At 37.6% G+C, this 16,998-nt stretch overlaps 1 protein-coding gene across 1 annotated transcript in view; it reads right to left on the bottom strand.

Annotated features, from left to right (window-relative positions):
• Positions 1-245: 245 nt before the first annotated feature.
• LOC114120589 (serine-rich adhesin for platelets-like) overlaps positions 246-16,998 on the bottom strand; it is a 32,111-nt gene continuing 15,358 nt past the window's right edge. The window contains exons 2-10 of the mRNA XM_050204106.1: positions 15,558-15,664; positions 15,320-15,500; positions 15,109-15,238; positions 13,565-13,708; positions 13,411-13,488; positions 4,303-4,390; positions 4,099-4,202; positions 3,908-4,010; positions 246-3,048 (exon numbers count right to left, since the gene is read on the bottom strand). Of these exons, the coding sequence (XP_050060063.1) occupies positions 1,745-3,048; positions 3,908-4,010; positions 4,099-4,202; positions 4,303-4,390; positions 13,411-13,488; positions 13,565-13,708; positions 15,109-15,238; positions 15,320-15,500; positions 15,558-15,615 (2,190 nt within the window). The 5' untranslated portion in view covers positions 15,616-15,664 and the 3' untranslated portion in view covers positions 246-1,744. The remainder of the gene's footprint in view (positions 3,049-3,907; positions 4,011-4,098; positions 4,203-4,302; positions 4,391-13,410; positions 13,489-13,564; positions 13,709-15,108; positions 15,239-15,319; positions 15,501-15,557; positions 15,665-16,998) is intronic.

Here is a 16,998-nt window from a genome sequence, read left to right as displayed (position 1 = left end):
AAATATACAATGATGATATAATAATAATAATAATAATAATAATAAAAGTATACAAGCGTCGAAAAAAAAAATAATAATAAAAATAATAATGTGATGATGATCACACAATGATAATAGTAAATGATAATAATAGGCCGAAATATTGTCAGGTAGTTTTTTTCTTTTTTGATATAGTTATATATATATATTATTATGTATATATTGTTAGTACGTAAAGGGTGTTTTTTTCACAGGTATTTTGATTAAAAAAAAAAAACAAAAAATTACACGAGGTTAATGTTTTTTTGTTATCGTTTACATTCAATCCAACCAATAATCTATATGTATATATATATATTTATTTATAGTATATTATTATACTATAGTCGATCGACCGTCGAAATACTATGGAGATCACGGTTCATTAAGTTTCAGTCGATTGGATTAAAAAAAAAAATAATAAAATAAAAATGTTATTTCGAATTTAGGTACTCGCTGTGATAGGATCGTGCAAAAATAAGTCGATAAGTCTATACACGTTAAAAATAACACAACCTGTCGGTGAAAATACACTCGAAACACGACACGCTACCATACCAAACGAGAAATTTCGTCCAAACGGTTCAACGCGTCCGCCGTCATCCGGACCTAATATTCGTGTACGCGACATGGTTTTTTACGACCTGGTAATCGGTATGCGTGGTCCAAAATATATAGTGACGTTTTTGCGCGGATGACTGTCGGACGGGATCCGTGACGCGGGTGTGAAGAGGGGCAAGAACGCGGCGACGACGTATCGTATACAACGAGCGTACATTATGTATTAATAATATTGTCGAAAGGTAAACATTAAATATAAAAAAAAAAAATCACCATTAAATACTTAATAAATAATGGACAGTTTAGTAAAATTTATGAAGAGGAAGGAACTTTAACAACGAAAACAAATTGGGCAAGGTAAATACAACAATTATTAAATTTTAGATAAATGTTAGTTAAAATTATTATTAAAAAAAAATGTCTTAAACGTTTTGAAATCACAGATTAACAGTTATGAAAAAAATTAACGAAAAAACAAACATCGTTACTACAACATCAATCGCTTTATATAGACTCAACAATAAATGTAAATATAATATAAGTACCTACATATATATATATATATTATCTAAATAACTTTTTGAAATATATAGGACTTTACGAACTGACGAAAAAATATTTGTCCAAAACAACATAACTACAGTAATATTATATACTCTCTTACTATATATATATATATGGATATATAATAAAATATATATATTTTTATAACACGAACATTTATTATATATCTTTAAATTTATAAAATGGTAATATCTGTTGAATTATTATTATCGAGTTTTTTTTTTTTATCAAAATATATATTGCATTTGTAAAAGGTACGTGAGTTTAACGAACATATATATATAACGAAAGTCACAACCTATAGTTAATAATGTATGTATAGACTCTCGCAAAAGTCTAATGGGGTAAAAAGTTAACAACCATCATCTAGCACCATTCTATGTATGTATAGAAAAGGAATATAATATATGATAAAAACAGCGATTTTCGACTCGTCGCGTATTGATCGAATAAAAAACAGTTGATCACACCTGGGGCGGAAGTGACTCATATATCATCGTGATAACAGATGTAGAGGGTGGAAAGGGTGAAAGCGGAGAGAGGACGAGAGAGAAAAGAAGAGGAATCTATAGTACTGCCGATCCTTCCGCATCGCCGCTCATCAGTTCCGCTGTTGCTGCAACAGTCGCTTTTCCCACTCTTCGCGGCGCTGCTGTATGCGCTTAAATCTGGGCACGACTTCGACTGCCGCCGCCGCCTGGACCGTCTGGTTCTCGTTGACGTCCACCATCACGTGCTCGACGGCTTGACGGTTATCGTCGTCGTCGTCCACCACGACCACGACCACCCGGTCCTCGGACGCCACCGCTTGACGTTCCGCCGGCCACTCGCCGTTTGAAGGCGTCGCCGCCTTGTCGTCGCCGTCGCCGCCGCCGTCCACCTCGGCGGCCGCCAACAGCAGGAATTCGGGTTCGCCGTCCTTGCCCAACTTCAGCGACCGCCGGGCGAACACTTTCAGCAGTTCGGGTTGCTGTTGGTGGTCGTCGCGCTTCTTCCGCCTCACCACCACGTCGGCCGCGGTACCGCCCGCGCCGTTGTACAGTTTGGACGGGCGCGGGGCGGGCACCGGTCGCAGGTGTTGTTGGTGTTGGCCGCCGGCCAGGTGTTCCGAGTCGCTCGAACTGTAACTCCGATGCCGTTCGTCCGTCGACGACACCGCAGCCGCAGCAGCAGCCGTCGCCGTCGAATCGGCCGACTCGTCCAGCGCGGCGCTGGACACGCTGTCCGACGACGAGGACTTCTGGACGGACGACGACCCGCCGTCGCCGCTGGACGTGGCTTCGTCGTCCGTGGTGGCCATCGAGTGCTGTCCGAGACTGAACGAGTGTTTGATCGGCGCGAACGTGTCCGGCTCGAAAACGTCCTCGGCCACCGCCGACGGCGCCGGCACGCGGTGGTGGTGGTGGTGGTGCTGCTGCTGAGGACGGTGGTCGGGCGGCAAGTCCGGAGGATACGACAGCTGCATGCGGCCGGCCGGCGGCGGTTCTTCGCGTTGCCGCGGCCTCGCGCCCGTCGCCTCGTCGAACAGGAACCGGTCCACGTCCACGTCTTCGGCGGACGTCGACTTGGCCGCGGCCTTTTTCTTGGTGCTCCGGCGCGACAGCAAGCGGTGGAAAAAACCTTCTTCGCGCCGCGGCACGTTCTCCACGGAGATCTCGTCCACGGACGTGTCCAAGTCGCAAGACCCGACCGACGAGGCGGTGGCAGCGACGTGAGTCGTCGTCGTGTCGGTGACCGCTGCGAAGACCGGCACCTCGGTCGTGAAGACCGTGTCGTCTGTAGACGTGGCGGTGGCGGCGGTGGTGGAGGTGGATGTGGTGGTGTTGGCAGTGGAGGTGGTGGTGACGGTGGTAGAGGTTTTAGTGTTCGAGGTGGTGGTGGCGGTGCTGATGGTGGTGGTGCCATCTGCAAACAAAAATAGATAAACACGTGTTGTAGTATAGTGAGTGCAAAGTAAAAAAAAAAAAAACTAAAAAAAAATCTGGGTGATGGTACAGCGGATGAGAGAAGGAAAAAAGCGGTAGTCATTTATTATTATTATTATTATATTATTATCATCGTCGCAAATGCCCTTGCCTAGACTCAAACGAGAACGCGCGCGCGAGTTTATCTGTCTATAAATTAAAGCATAACATTAAATTTTAAAACGGCACTAGCAATGCGTTTTTCCACCGACTGATCGTTGCAGTTTTCATCGTCGCGTAGTCCACGGAGCCCCCACACAGGGGACACACGTCCTCTTCGCTGATGGCCGACAGTCTTTTTCTCTTCGACATGGCGTCATCTTCACCACAGACGTTACTACTACTCGTTCCACAACTACTATCACTACTCGTACTAGTACACACGAAGTAACTCTCCAGAAACGCCAAATACCCTTCCGGATAAGCGTACAAATTCAGTCTAATTCTACCTTGGGTCACATCGATTTGTTGTGGTCGTTGTTGTTGTTGTTGTGGTGGTGGTGGTGGTCGTCGTCGTGGAAGCGATTGTCGTTTTTTACGAACCGACAATGGAGGAGAAATCTTGTTAAATCCGACTGGGCGAACGGACGAACTTCGCACGAAATACGGGAGCGTGTCGTTTCGTACCCGATATGCGCCGGAACGGCTACGGCCGAGACAGCCGCACAAACGAAAAGCGCGGCACCGTCGATTCGGTATTTTACGTTTCGGTTTAGCAAAAGCGTTATTTTTCGACGGCCGTTTAGCACTGAATTTGCTCGGATAATAAGCGGAATAGCTTTGACCGTAATTGTATATACCTGCTGTGTCGGCAGTCTGAGGTTTGGTTTCGGGCGACGTTGACCGGCCTGAGTGCTCTTCGTTCACTTCGGGCGTCGCGGGAAGAGCGTTTGTCACAGCCAGCTGAATATAAAACATTAAACGTGTCGTTGGTATATTAACATAAATATGAAAATTCAAAATAATGCAATTATAGGTCATTCACACTTACCGGTTTTTTGCTGCGAGGGTTGCCGTGCTTTCTTTTGGGCCTTATCGCCATTCGGTGTTTAGCTACATCGTGACTAAGAGGAACACTTGTAGAATTGTCACCGTCTGCACAAAGTATAATACATAGTTTCAAATATTATATATATATATTATACATGAATCAATATTACAATAAAATATATTAAATAATGCTCGTGATATTTACCCGAACTGTCTAAATGAGTTTGAGACGCGCGCTTGTCATGTAACGATATTTTTGACGAATGTCGAGAATTGTGAGGTCCAAAAGAATCCTTAAAAAAAAAATTGTATTCAATAAAAATAAAAACGTAGAGTTTATAGTAGGTACATATTTACATTTTATTTTTTATTAACATGTTTTATGTTAATAGGAATTCAAATTTAAACAATTTATTAACATAAATATGTGATATTTTTTGCATGGTATATTATATCGCATACTAAGATATATATATATATGTATAATTAAATATTTTAGCTTACTCGGGAGTTATTTAATACTTAAAAATAACCTTCAGGACATATTTGATAAAATTATAGTTAAGAGGATATCGTACCCATGTGTGTTATTATTATCTAATACATGCATAACATGGCAAATGTATGTATTGGATTCCATTACTACGTACTTAAAGTTAATTTATTAATAATATTAAAGTAAATTTACTTAATATCGAACTTGTAGAAGTTAGATAATATAATAAACCGTGTTCGAATAAAGAATTTTCTTTTCATATTTTTATTTTAAAATGAGTTAAAAGTAATTAAAAATTTATTTTTTCAATTTATACAACTAGTGTTTTTTTTTTATCTTATTTTACTTAGATCTTTGATCTCAACTACGTAAAGTCGGATTCCTTTGTCTTATACTTCTATAGGATTCTGCTCCTCATCTCTTTTTCAGTTACATGAATCATTTTTGTATCATTCTCTATTTTGTTTATATATCTCTTCTTCGATCTTCCTCTCCCTCAAATTCGTTTTAAAATTAAAATATGAAATTAAAAATTAGTATACTTAAATATTTTCAAAATTGAATTGATCTTTATTCTACTTTAATCATGTATTTTGTATTTAAATGTATAGTATGTACCAACTGTGGTGTACGTCTTTAGCGTTTTGATTTGTTTATTTTTTCAATTCATAACTTTATTAAACATTATATGTGTCGCCGCCAAGACGTCCCTATATTATTATTATTATCGCGTCATTATTATATTATATTATACATCCCGCTGCCGACCGATCACACACACACGCACGCGCATTTTAATGTCATTTATATTATTGTTTAAATTTGTATTTGTGAATTATATAGTATATAATAGTAAGATTAAGCGCAATCAGCCGCATTTTTATGTCTTCCGTCGGTCCGCGGCGGCCGTGTATTATTTTAATTATGTTAGTCGTTCTTCTCCAGCGTTTCATGCCATAACGCACTTTTTTGTCACGTGCGCTAATCGACGGGTTTATTTTGTTTGCAAAGTTGCAATTTGTGGGCGCGAATCGCCACATTTTTGTTATACTACACGTACGGTTTCGTGTGCGCAAATCGCTACCATTAAACCATTTGTTCATTATTATATCGCAGGCGCGAATCGCCACGGTCTATTATATTATATTTTATTTTATTGGCACTAATTGTCACAATCTTATTGTTTTATTATATTATTATATTTACGGCGCGAATCGCCGCATTAATATTCTATTTTATTTTATTGGCGCTAATCGCCGCAATTTTATTATTTTTTTTATGTTTGTTATTTATATTTTTGTTCTTTGTGTGCAATTATTATATAGGTGTCTTTAGGTAGCGGCTGGCCAGCAATGCTCCACAAATTGTGAGTTTTTATTTATTTATTATTATTATTTATATTTTTACCTATAGTTTTATTATTGAATATTGGTCGCATTAATAAATTATCATCGTTATTTTGGTTGTGCCGAACCGGCAAATATTATTATTATACTATACATATTTTTACCTGTTGGGCCAAAAGGGCCGTAAATTATTATCATAATTATTATTATTATACTATAACCTTTTACAAAAATTTCTACTGCGTTACCATTTATTTTGAATTACCATATTTTTATCATTTACCTCTTTGTTCTTAGCTATTAGTTGTTACACACGCATACAATATACACACATACACACACCACCGCACACTAGCACTCTCAGATCTTGCTCGGCGAACCTGTCCACTTTCTGTTGAGTGCTATACATATATACACACATTTTACACAGGTCGGTCGGTGTGTGTGGTACGAAGTATTTCGGTGACCGGGCGCGCGTATTATAATTATACGCACCCGGCCCGCACATTTGGTGACCTCGACGTGATATCATACGACGGTATCGCGATTATTTATTATTATTGTTATCATTGATATCGCAATTTTATAATATACGTGGCTCATTAAATCATACGTAAATTCGATGCAACTTTCTAACTTTGAGCCTTTATTGTATTAGCTCGTGCTTACGTTGTATTTTATTTTAGCGTGCATTTTTAATTATAAGATACATCATATTTGGAGTTAGACTGGTATTAACTGTCTTATAAATTGCTACAATAAAGGTAGCAATGGTTTTAGACGGAGAAACATCGAAACTATTATCGGATCTAAAACGTAAGCGAGGTGTTGTGAAAGCTGCGCTTACACGAACGCTAAAATTTATAGGAAATTTTGATCCAAAGGTTGAAGCACTATCCTTGCTAGAGTTTAGGCAGGAAGAGTTGCCACAAATTAATAGAAAATTCGATGATATTCAAGTAGAGATAGAATTGCTCAGCACTGATGATCCTTCGGAAGAAGAAAGGGAAAGAGAAGAATTTGAAAATAATTATTTTGCTGCACGTTCTCTAATTCAAGAAATCATAAATAAAAATAAACGTCGTAATGCATCAGGTGATGATGCTTCGCTTGATTCAGCGGCGCCGTACCCTCGATCGCGTCTAGCTCCGATCGACTTACCGAAATTCAACGGGAATATTCAAGAATGGGAAGCTTTCTTCGACAGTTTCAAGGTGATGGTACACCAGCAAGACAGCTATTCACCAGCTCATAAATTCCACTACCTACGATCAACGTTAAGTGGACAAGCACTAGACCTAATAAAGTCTCTACCAATGACGGATGCCAACTATGGATTAGCAATACAAAAACTTCAGCAGCGATACGACAACAAAGGTTTAGTAATCCAAACACATATTCGGGAGATTATGAATAGTCCTCGAGTACAGTCTGCCACTGCTCAAGAATTGTCAAGGCTACAATCACATGTCGCCGCGCACTTAGCAGCATTAGAAGCGCTAAGCATGCCTATTAAACATTGGGACGCATGGTTGGTAACTATTCTAGTGGAAAGAATGGACGGAGCATCCAGTCATGAATGGCAACTCCGACAAAGGAATACAGAGTTACCCAAATATAATGAAGTGATGGAATTTTTGGCAAGCCGCAGCATCGCCTTTGAAAGCTCGGAAGCCCTAGCGATTAGGGTAAACGAAACCAACCACTCATCGAAAAGGGCAAGTCAAGGAACCATTAGCAAAAGAATAGCACTGGCGGCGTCATCAGAATCGAAGCGTGATAAGTGTAGCCTGTGTGAAGGATCACACAGGCTATATGCCTGCTTGAAATTTAAGGAACTATCCGTGTCAGATCGATTTAATCATGTGCGTGGGAGGCGTTTATGTTTCAATTGTCTGGCGCCACATCACATGTCTGATACATGTCGGTCTAAGTATTCTTGTATAAAATGTAGACGAGCTCATAATACTCTGCTACACTTTGAAGGGCATGTTCAAGACGTTACGTCTGCAGTTACTGACCCAAAAGATAACGAAGCCGCATTTAACGTCGAAAAGGGTTCTGATGGAGATCAAGTGTCATTATTAGTAAATTACAAGAACAGTCACGTGTTTCTGTCAACCGCGGTTGTACTAGCAGCTGATAAATTTGGTAATGACCGTCAATGTCGGACTATATTGGATAGTGGGTCTCAGGTAAATTTCATATCCAAGAGTCTGTACAACAAGTTGCAACTGCCGACAAGGTGTTCAATTCTGCCAATAAACGGTATTGGATCAAGTCACGTGCAGTCAAGTTCCTGTGTGGAAGTGCAACTCAAGTCAAGAGTGACAAATTTCAGCTTAAATCTATCTTGTTATATATTGCCGGTAATCGTGGACACACTACCCGCAGTAGCCTCCCCAGCGCATGGTTGGAATATACCAGAAGAACTAGTAAAGGGCTTGGCGGATCCGATGTTTTTCGAGGCAGGGTCAGTAGACTTGCTTATTGGGGGAGGCTCGTTCTTCGATCTTTTGGACCCGGAACGAGTTCATTTGGGAGTGGATTCACTGTGCCTGCAAGGTAGCAAATTCGGCTGGATAGTGACAGGTGAAATTGGTGTAATTTCTCTCCCGGGCGTTGCATCGATGGGACAGTTGTTAGAAGAAGATTGGAGAGCGTTGAAGGACAAAGAAGATAATCTATACGGACGGCATTCAAAAACCAATCTCAAGTTGTCGGAAGAGAAGCAGACCGTTGAACATTTCAAGGAGAACACAAAGAGGGAAACGGACGGCCGGTTTATCGTAAGATTGCCATTGAAGCCCTTAGTCGAAGAGCTCGGTGATACGCTGAAAATCGCAACCACCCGTTTTTTAAGTGTAGAAAGGAGGCTAATGCGAGATGAGAAGCTTAAAGGGGAATACACTAGATTTATGGAGGAATACCTTGCTCTTGGGCACATGGAAGAGGTAATTGATGAAGATCAAATACCTAAGCGATCATTTTACCTACCTCACCATGCAGTGATTAAGGAGTCGAGCCTAACCACTAAGGTCCGCGTTGTATTCGATGCTTCTGCAAGGAGTTCGACTGGTGTTACGCTCAATGATGTTTTGATGTGTGGACCAAATGTACAGGAGGATGTCTTCTCCATATTAGCAAGATTCAGGAAGCATCAATACGTGCTAACATCAGACATCGAAAAAATGTTTAGACAGGTAGCAGTTGCTAAAACAGATTGGGATCTCCAGCGAATAGTGTGGAGGGCAAACCCCAGTGGCCCGCTGCGCACGTTCCGACTCACCACCGTAACTTATGGGACAACATCGGCATCATTTCTCGCAACTCAGTGCCTAGTAACCTTAGCGGAAAATGTGAAAGAATCCTACCCTGATACAGCTCAAATAATTGGAAGAGACTTTTACATGGATGACCTCATGACAGGAGCTGACACCGAAGAGGAATGTTTGAAGTCGCAACAAGAGATAAGTGATATTTTGAACTCCGCCAAACTCAAATTGCGAAAATGGTGTTCAAATTCTGTGAGGGTATTAGATAAGATAGACAAGGTTGAGGACGACCCGCTCTTTACCCTAGAGATTAAAGATGGAAGTACTGTGAAGTCTCTGGGTTTAGGTTGGAAACCATTAGTAGATCAGTTTCACTTCAACATCTCCATAGATCCGTCGTTGAACAAATGCACAAAGAGGTCACTATTATCTGATTTGAATCGTGTCTTTGACCCACTTGGATTCTTATGCCCTGTCTTATTAAGAGGAAAAATGTTTTTGCAGCAAATATGGTCGATGAAAATAGATTGGGACACGGAACTTTCTTCTGACATTCTAGGAAGGTGGAAATCATTCATTAGTGACTTACAGGATCTTAAATGTTTATCTATCCCAAGGAAGGTGAAACCGTTGTCAAAGCATCCTCCCGAAATACATGGGTTCTGCGACGCCTCCCAGGAGGCATATGGAGCTTGCATCTATATCAGGACGAGAGATAATCAAGGAAAGTGGAGTTCACAGCTTCTTTGTGCAAAGACAAGAGTGTCACCGCTGAAGGAATGGACCATACCTCGACTAGAGTTAAGTGGCGCCTTGCTGCTAGTGGAATTAGCAAACAAGGTCGCTGAGTCATGGTCTGTTGAACTACATACATTCCAACTGTGGACAGACTCATCAATAGTATTAGGGTGGCTAAATAGTCAAAATACACGGTTAAAAACGTTTGTAGCTAACCGAATCAATCAAATACTAGATTGTACCAACGTTAAACAATGGCACCACATTAGGAGCGAGGATAATCCAGCTGATGTGGCATCAAGGGGATTAAAGCCGACAGAAATATTACATTGCACTAAGTGGTGGAATGGACCTAGTTGGCTCACAACAGAGGAACACAATTGGAAAAATGAAGCTGAATCAATAGTCAAAGAAGAAGACCTGCCTGAGATAAGACCAATTCGTCTTGCGCTAATAACGACCAGCATAACCAGTGATTTGCTGCCCTTATATTCAGATTGGATCAAGCTTGTTCGTGCAATCGCTTGGTTAGGAAAATTCATAGAGTTCAGGCGAGCCAAGAAAACAGGAAGCACGTTACCACGGTACCTTACAGTAACAAATCTCCGCTTAGCAGAACTTAGATTAATAAAGGGAGCGCAAGCCGACGAGTTTGGAATAGACCTTACGAATCTCCTAGCAGGAAGGTCAGTTCGGAAAGGAAGCGTTCTCAGAACCTTGTGCCCGTTTATTAGTGAAGATGGAATAATTTTGGTTGGAGGGCGACTTGAAAATTCTGATATTGCTGAGACTCAAAAGCATCCAATAGTATTACCCTCAAAGCATAAAGTAACAAGATTAATCTTCGAAGATCAACATAGAGCATTGCACCATTGTGGACCCCAAGCTCTTTTGGCCGCTGTCCGACAACGTTATTGGCCACTACGAGGTAGAGTAATGGCACGATCTGTAGCATCTCGCTGCGTCACCTGTATTCGCTCAAGGCCACGATTCGAGAACCCAGTGATGGCACCTTTGCCGAAGAATCGCGTGCAATTTTCAAGACCGTTCACAACAACAGGCGTTGATTTCGCAGGACCCTTGCTGATCCGAAGTGGCATACGTAGAGTAACAGCAATAAAAACTTGGATAGCAGTATTTGTATGTTTCACAACCAGAGCGATTCACCTAGAGGCAGTAGTTGGACTCACAAGCGACGCATTCATGGCATCATTGCGACGCTTTATGTCCAGACGAGGGAAATGTAGGAAGATATATAGTGACAACGGAACTAACTTCGTAGGTGCGCAAAAGGAGTTGTCCAGTTACGTGGAAGGCACTGAAGATCTCATGGCCCGGGAAGGGGTAGAATGGCACTTCAACCCACCATCAGCCCCTCATTTCGGTGGCTTATGGGAGAGCGCCGTAAAGAGTGTAAAAACTCATTTAGTTCGCGTCATCAAGGATACACGGCTCAATCTTGAAGAGCTACAAACGCTATTATGCCAAATTGAAGCGTGCGTCAACTCTCGACCTATGACTCCATTGAATACTGATCCAAGTGAGCCCAATGCCCTGACACCCGCCCACTTCCTAGTAGGCGGTACCTTGTTGTTACCAGCGGAACCCGAGATACCACAAACCGAAGTAGCGCGCTTAAAACGTTGGAAATTTGTACAAGGTCTAATGCAAATATTTTGGAGACGATGGTATAGCGAGTACTTACCACAGCTTCAAGTCAGGGGAAGATGGTTGACCTCAAAAAGGGGAATGGCAATAAATGACGTGGTAATAATAAAGGAAGATTGCACTCCACCGACAAGATGGAAGTTGGGAAGAATAGTCAAGGTGCACCCAGGAGGCGATGGTATCGTTCGTGTAGTGACGTTACGTACTATTACCGGAGTTGAAATGCAAAGGCCTGTCGCTAAGCTATGTCGGCTCCCACTGGAACAAGAAGTTGAAACTTCATAATTTTCAACGGGGGGAGAATGTCGCCGCCAAGACGTCCCTATATTATTATTATTATCGCGTCATTATTATATTATATTATACATCCCGCTGCCGACCGATCACACACACACGCACGCGCATTTTAATGTCATTTATATTATTGTTTAAATTTGTATTTGTGAATTATATAGTATATAATAGTAAGATTAAGCGCAATCAGCCGCATTTTTATGTCTTCCGTCGGTCCGCGGCGGCCGTGTATTATTTTAATTATGTTAGTCGTTCTTCTCCAGCGTTTCATGCCATAACGCACTTTTTTGTCACGTGCGCTAATCGACGGGTTATTTTGTTTGCAAAGTTGCAATTTGTGGGCGCGAATCGCCACATTTTTGTTATACTACACGTACGGTTTCGTGTGCGCAAATCGCTACCATTAAACCATTTGTTCATTATTATATCGCAGGCGCGAATCGCCACGGTCTATTATATTATATTTTATTTTATTGGCACTAATTGTCACAATCTTATTGTTTTATTATATTATTATATTTACGGCGCGAATCGCCGCATTAATATTCTATTTTATTTTATTGGCGCTAATCGCCGCAATTTTATTATTTTTTTTATGTTTGTTATTTATATTTTTGTTCTTTGTGTGCAATTATTATATAGGTGTCTTTAGGTAGCGGCTGGCCAGCAATGCTCCACAAATTGTGAGTTTTTATTTATTTATTATTATTATTTATATTTTTACCTATAGTTTTATTATTGAATATTGGTCGCATTAATAAATTATCATCGTTATTTTGGTTGTGCCGAACCGGCAAATATTATTATTATACTATACATATTTTTACCTGTTGGGCCAAAAGGGCCGTAAATTATTATCATAATTATTATTTATTATACTATAACCTTTTACAAAAATTTCTACTGCGTTACCATTTATTTTGAATTACCATATTTTTATCATTTACCTCTTTGTTCTTAGCTATTAGTTGTTACACACGCATACAAATATACACACATACACACACCACCGCACACTAGCACTCTCAGATCTTGCTCGGCGAACCTGTCCACTTTCTGTTGAGTGCTATACATATATACACACATTTTACACAGGTCGGTCGGTGTGTGTGGTACGAAGTATTTCGGTGACCGGGCGCGCGTATTATAATTATACGCACCCGGCCCGCACAATATGCTTACCTAAATACTATATAAATGGTATATTGCGTAATTGAATATAATATATATGTACCTGATACATACTTTTTTAATTTTTATTTTGCTTGCTTATTTTATAAGTGTATAACACGATTTTATAGTTTTTTTTTTAAATTAATTAATATTAATATTTTATATTATCAAAATTAAAAATAAACTGATTAGGTTAGGTTAACCGCTCTTCCAGCACAATTTTAGCTCATAAGGGTAGGGTACTGCAATACTTAACATTTATAAAAAATATCATCTGCGATTTTTGAAATTAAGTTATTATTATTAATATATATTTGTCATACTTCATCCATTTCGGAACTGCCCATGCTAAGAAGTGATCCATCACTGCATGTACTATGTGAAGATTTAGTTATCAGCTCCTATTAATACGTTTTTTTAAATAATTAGTTATTAGAATAGGTTTAATAAAAAGACGTTTAAGCTATATAATCTTACTTTGCTCAATCGGAGATCGTTGCCAGTGGCAATAGTAGGAGAATGCATTGATGGACTTCGTGGGAGTCCTAAATCTTCATTGTCGAAACTATCATCGTCATCTTGAATTTTTCTTCGCCTTCTTACCGCTTCTAGTAGTTCAGCCTTTATTTAAGTTTAAATAATTTTAGTACGAAAAATTAAAAAATTTAACATAATTTATTAACTAAAAACAGATTTATAATTTTATAAACAAATAAACATAATTCATGCATACATAATATTTTCAGTTCTGTAAACTAGATTCACACCATCACATTTCAGATACCTATATCAGTTTTGAGCACTATTCACAATTGTGCACTTTAGTATAACCTCAGCGTAGATAATTGGATGTGTGAAATGTAAAAAATTAATTATTAATTTTTTGATAATTTTAAAAGGAACTGGCCAACACTTGTTTATATTTTATAATATATTTTGGGTTCAGTAATATAATAACACAAAAATATTATAATTTATAATTACAGTTAAATATTAAAGATTTACATAAATTAATTAGGTAACGATTTTTTTGATTTTTAAGTATATAAGTTATTATTCGTAATGATTGAAACTTCCATTTAAATGAGCTTCGATTACCGTAGTAATAGTATACATAATTGCATAGTTCTACGTAAAGTATGGTGTACATAAGTTTAAAAAGATAAATAATATTTAGAATCAACTATTAAGTGTGTAATAGCAGTATAATATCATCAGATACAGAAGGTATAACAGCAGGGCGTTACACATGGTGGTTTGCTATACAGTGTTGATTAAAGGTCACGGTCAGCTGGGTTCCTGCAATTCTCCCTATTCGAAATGCTTCGGGCCATTGTAGTGTCTGGTACACATACTAAATATAATAGGTCGTTAATGCACTAGCGCGCGCATCAACCTCGCTTATCTAGTTTTAATCGAGAGAAAATGTAAACTGCACGCAAACTAATAAATATGATATTATTATAGTTTCAGAATGAATTCAGAAAAGAAGTGTTTTCGACTAGAATTGTATTTTAACAATTTTAACAATAAAACATCTGAATGATCTATAAAATGATTTACTTACTTGAGCCATATTTTTTTAAAGAAATCTTTAAAGAAACTTATGCGTTCAAGAGTTTTGACGATACGAACAAATTGAGAGTTTCTGTTTCTGTATATTACGTTAGACAGTAAATCTGAATAGCAACACACTACATCATTCTAACGACTTAAAATTTTATATAAATATACATAATTCATTGAACGAACGTTGCATGGAAGTATATGATTTGTTTAAAAAATATCAGAAAACAAGTGTTTGGCAAATTAAACGGAAATTAGCTATTGTCTTTTGGACCATTTAAAAAATTGAAACGAACAATACTAATGAATGTTAACAGGCATTGAAAACAATGAGAAAATTTTCTAAATAATACAAATATAATATTCTAAAATACATATAATATAGTAATGAAAGCATATATTTTTAAGGTGTATTATTAATTTTATATAAAACCAAAAATGGAATTTTTAATTACCTGTATATTGGCTTGAGGAAAACCTAACCGTGGCACGGATACAGCAGATTCAGAATCGGATTGACCAGAATGTTGTTCAGGGTTGAATACACTGTCATGGCTAACACTTAGTATAGTGGAGTGTAAGCTTCTATAATTAATTTAAAAACTTCATTAAAACGTTGCCCCGGAGCGTAAAAGATAAATAAAGAACTTCATTCTTTGTACATACCGCCTCCTGGTAAATGGCTCGTCAATCAGCTGACTAGTCGAACGACTTCTAGACGTATCCAAACTAGGTGGTTCTACAATATTGTCACATGATTTAACTTCATGGGGCTCAGGACTATGAGCTTTACGTTTGAATATTTGACGCAGACGTCTGAGTGGATTAAACCGACGTACTTTTGGTTCTATTAAATTTTTAAAATATTATTTAAAGGATCTTTTTATAACGTTGTTTAATTTACCTGGTCTCTGACTGACTACATGTTCTGATTGCGGTGATGATTCCCGCACACAAGACATGGTGTGTAAATTATCATGCAGTTTGTTTTATTTTTTCCGTTGCATTTAGCTGTAACAAAAAAGAATAATCAATTTTCTTTTTATCTTTGATCATTAAAAAAAAACACATTCATTTTTATTTATTTTGTGGGATTAATGTCATTATTATTATATATATATCAATAAATTGAGTTTCTTCTGTTCGCCAAATACGAAAAACATGTGGCCACCCTATTTTGTATTAATATACATTATATTATATTGAACATTTCCTTTCGATAAAGAGCGCAAAATAGAAACGAAAACACGAATTCATGTGCCGTTATTTTAAAAACTAGTCTGTCTTCAAAACCGTGCCAAAATTATAAACTAAGAAATAAACGGTGATTAAAACTAAATATAACCCATATCAATGAAAAAGACAAAAAGATATTTATTAGATATAGTTTACGCTTTAATAAACAATTGACGTATAAAAATGGTATTTAATAAAATTTAAACTTAGACTTAGCACTGTGTTGTTGATGTATTAACAGTATTATGTATTGAAAATTATATTAAAACTATACGATTTGGCTGGTTTTAAAAGAAATAATACAAGAAAAATAAAAACATAATTTATGCATCAATATTCAACGCATATCTTAATCAGCTTAATTAAAGATCAACAAAATGTAAACCTATGTATCATAAATATATTACCTAGGTATGTTTTAAAATTTAAAAATGACAGATTAGTATATAAATATACAAAATATTTTAATAATTATAGATGTATGCTGTATAAAAGCATTAATTTGGCAGCAAGTAACATAAAACATAACAAACGTGTCTATTAACTATTGTTTATAGAATCTTTAGGTACAGGTATTATGAGTAAGTTTCTATATAAATAGTACACAGTGAAGAAATGCAAAACTTCCAGAACATCTATCAGACCTCTTGGCAATAACATATTAAGCTCACTAATAACAGTCACCATACATTTCATTAAAAAATCATCTTCAAAATAAACTGTAAATTACTAAAATGTACATAAATGTACCTATCCTTTCATTCCTAAAAACTTTAAACTAGCAGATTTAATATTATTAATATTGTTCAATTAATAAATAAAAAAAAATATAATATGACACACTGAAATTGTTTTCCAGTACAAACTACTTTTATTTAAACTTTTACGAACATACTTTTCCGAGTGTTTTCGTAAATTCCAATATTTGTACTTAAAAAATAAAAAATAAATTGTATAATACCTAGTTCACGATCAACATATTACGTTTAAAGTAAATAGGTAATATCCCAAATAATTAATGTATAATTTATATAATATCATTATTTTTATACTAAGTGAACTTTTGTGTTTTATCATATAAAATAGCTAACGCAAATAAACAGTATACC

This window comes from Aphis gossypii, chromosome 3 (genome assembly GCF_020184175.1).
Source record: "Aphis gossypii isolate Hap1 chromosome 3, ASM2018417v2, whole genome shotgun sequence".
Lineage (NCBI taxonomy): Eukaryota > Metazoa > Arthropoda > Insecta > Hemiptera > Aphididae > Aphis > Aphis gossypii.
The sequence above is the reverse complement of the archived record's forward strand: the minus strand, read 5'-3'. Positions and strand labels throughout refer to the sequence as shown.